Source organism: Tupaia chinensis, unplaced genomic scaffold (genome assembly GCF_000334495.1).
Source record: "Tupaia chinensis unplaced genomic scaffold, TupChi_1.0 Scaffold000286_1, whole genome shotgun sequence".
In the NCBI taxonomy this organism is placed as follows: Eukaryota; Metazoa; Chordata; class Mammalia; order Scandentia; family Tupaiidae; genus Tupaia; species Tupaia belangeri.
Genome location: NW_006159770.1, coordinates 656,602 through 657,977, shown reverse-complemented (window position 1 = coordinate 657,977; position 1,376 = coordinate 656,602). Strand labels below are relative to the sequence as shown.

The following is a 1,376-nucleotide window of genomic DNA, read 5'->3' as shown; positions in this document are numbered from 1 at the left end:
GAGCCTCATTGTCACACACGCTCCCCCCTTCGCCTCTTTCCACCTTACTCCCAGTCACCCACAATCCTTCCACCTCCACCACCTCCACCTCCACCACCTCCACCACCTCCACCACCACTGCCATCTCACATCCACCTCCACCACCACTGCCATCTCACATCCACCTCCACCACCACTGCCATCTCACATCCACCTCCACCACCACTGCCATCTCACATCCACCTCCACCACCACTGCCATCTCACATCCACCTCCACCACCACTGCCATCTCACATCCACCTCCACCACCACTGCCATCTCACATCCACCTCCACCACCACTGCCATCTCACATCCACCTCCACCTCACCACCATCACAGTCATGATCCTCACCACTGTCATCATCGCTGTTGTTCCCATCACCATGGTATTCACAAATCAAGACCAGTTCTGTCATCCCACCTCCCCAGGGTCCCCCCTGTCCCAGAGACACATCTCTCACACCTGTCTTTAGCTAGATGCTCTGCTCTTGTTGTGGTTGGGAGTGCTTTGAACCCCAGTCAGCAGGAGTCACACATCTCCCCTCAGCGGCCTCTCCTCTTCCTCTGGCGTGGTAGTGGTCGGTGCAGGAGTGCCGGGGTGCCAGGCCGCCTCTGCCAGCTTTTTCACAGTCTCACCCAGCTGGCTCAGACCCTGAGCGGCCCCGACCAGCTGCGCCAACCCCACTCCCAAGGCTTGGCGCTCCTGCCGGTCCTGTTCCAGGACCTGAGCCAGCTTCTGCAGCTGAGCACCCACCTCCCTCACAGCGGCCACTAGCTCCACCAGGGCAGGTGGCTCACATGCCATGACCCTGACAGGTGCTGTGGGGGCCACACATGGGCCCAGGGAGCCTGGGCTCTGGCTAGGAGGGGGGCCTCGGGTGAGGTGGTCAAGGCTAGGTTGATCCAAGGGCTGGGGGGGGGGGGGGAGGTAGCCGTTGGGAGCCATTGTAGGGTGAGAGGTCAAGTGTGGGATCTGGGTAGATGGAGGGGTTACTGTGGGGCTCTGGCTTCTGGGTGGGTTGAAGTCCTCAGGGGTCGATGGATGCACATGTGAGGCCGGAGGGGGCCTTGAGGAGCTGGACTCTGAGGCTGGGGAGGGCTCTAGGCTGGGTGTTTGGGACATGGGGGTGTGAGAGGCTCCTGGGGAGGCCGACTGGGTGTGCTGGCTGGCTTCGACTGTCGGCACTGGAGTGGGGAAGAGCTCTGCTCCCGAGGAGGCTGAGAGGGATGTGGAAGTGGTGGCAGGTGTTGACATGGGGTCAGGGATCATGGTGGGCGGAGGGCTGGCGGTGGAGGGCTGAGGGGCGGTGGCCTGTTGGGGGGTGGTGGAGGGCTGAGGGGCGGTGGCCTGTTGG

General features: G+C 62.4%; 1 protein-coding gene across 1 annotated transcript in view; it reads right to left on the bottom strand.

The window, feature by feature from the left end:
- Positions 1-382: 382 nt before the first annotated feature.
- SSC5D (scavenger receptor cysteine rich family member with 5 domains) overlaps positions 383-1,376 on the bottom strand; it is a gene marked incomplete at its 5' end in the record, with an annotated part of 31,608 nt that continues 30,614 nt past the window's right edge. The window contains one exon of the mRNA XM_006150388.2: positions 383-1,369. Coding sequence (XP_006150450.2) covers positions 551-1,369 — 819 coding nt within the window. The remainder of the gene's footprint in view (positions 1,370-1,376) is intronic.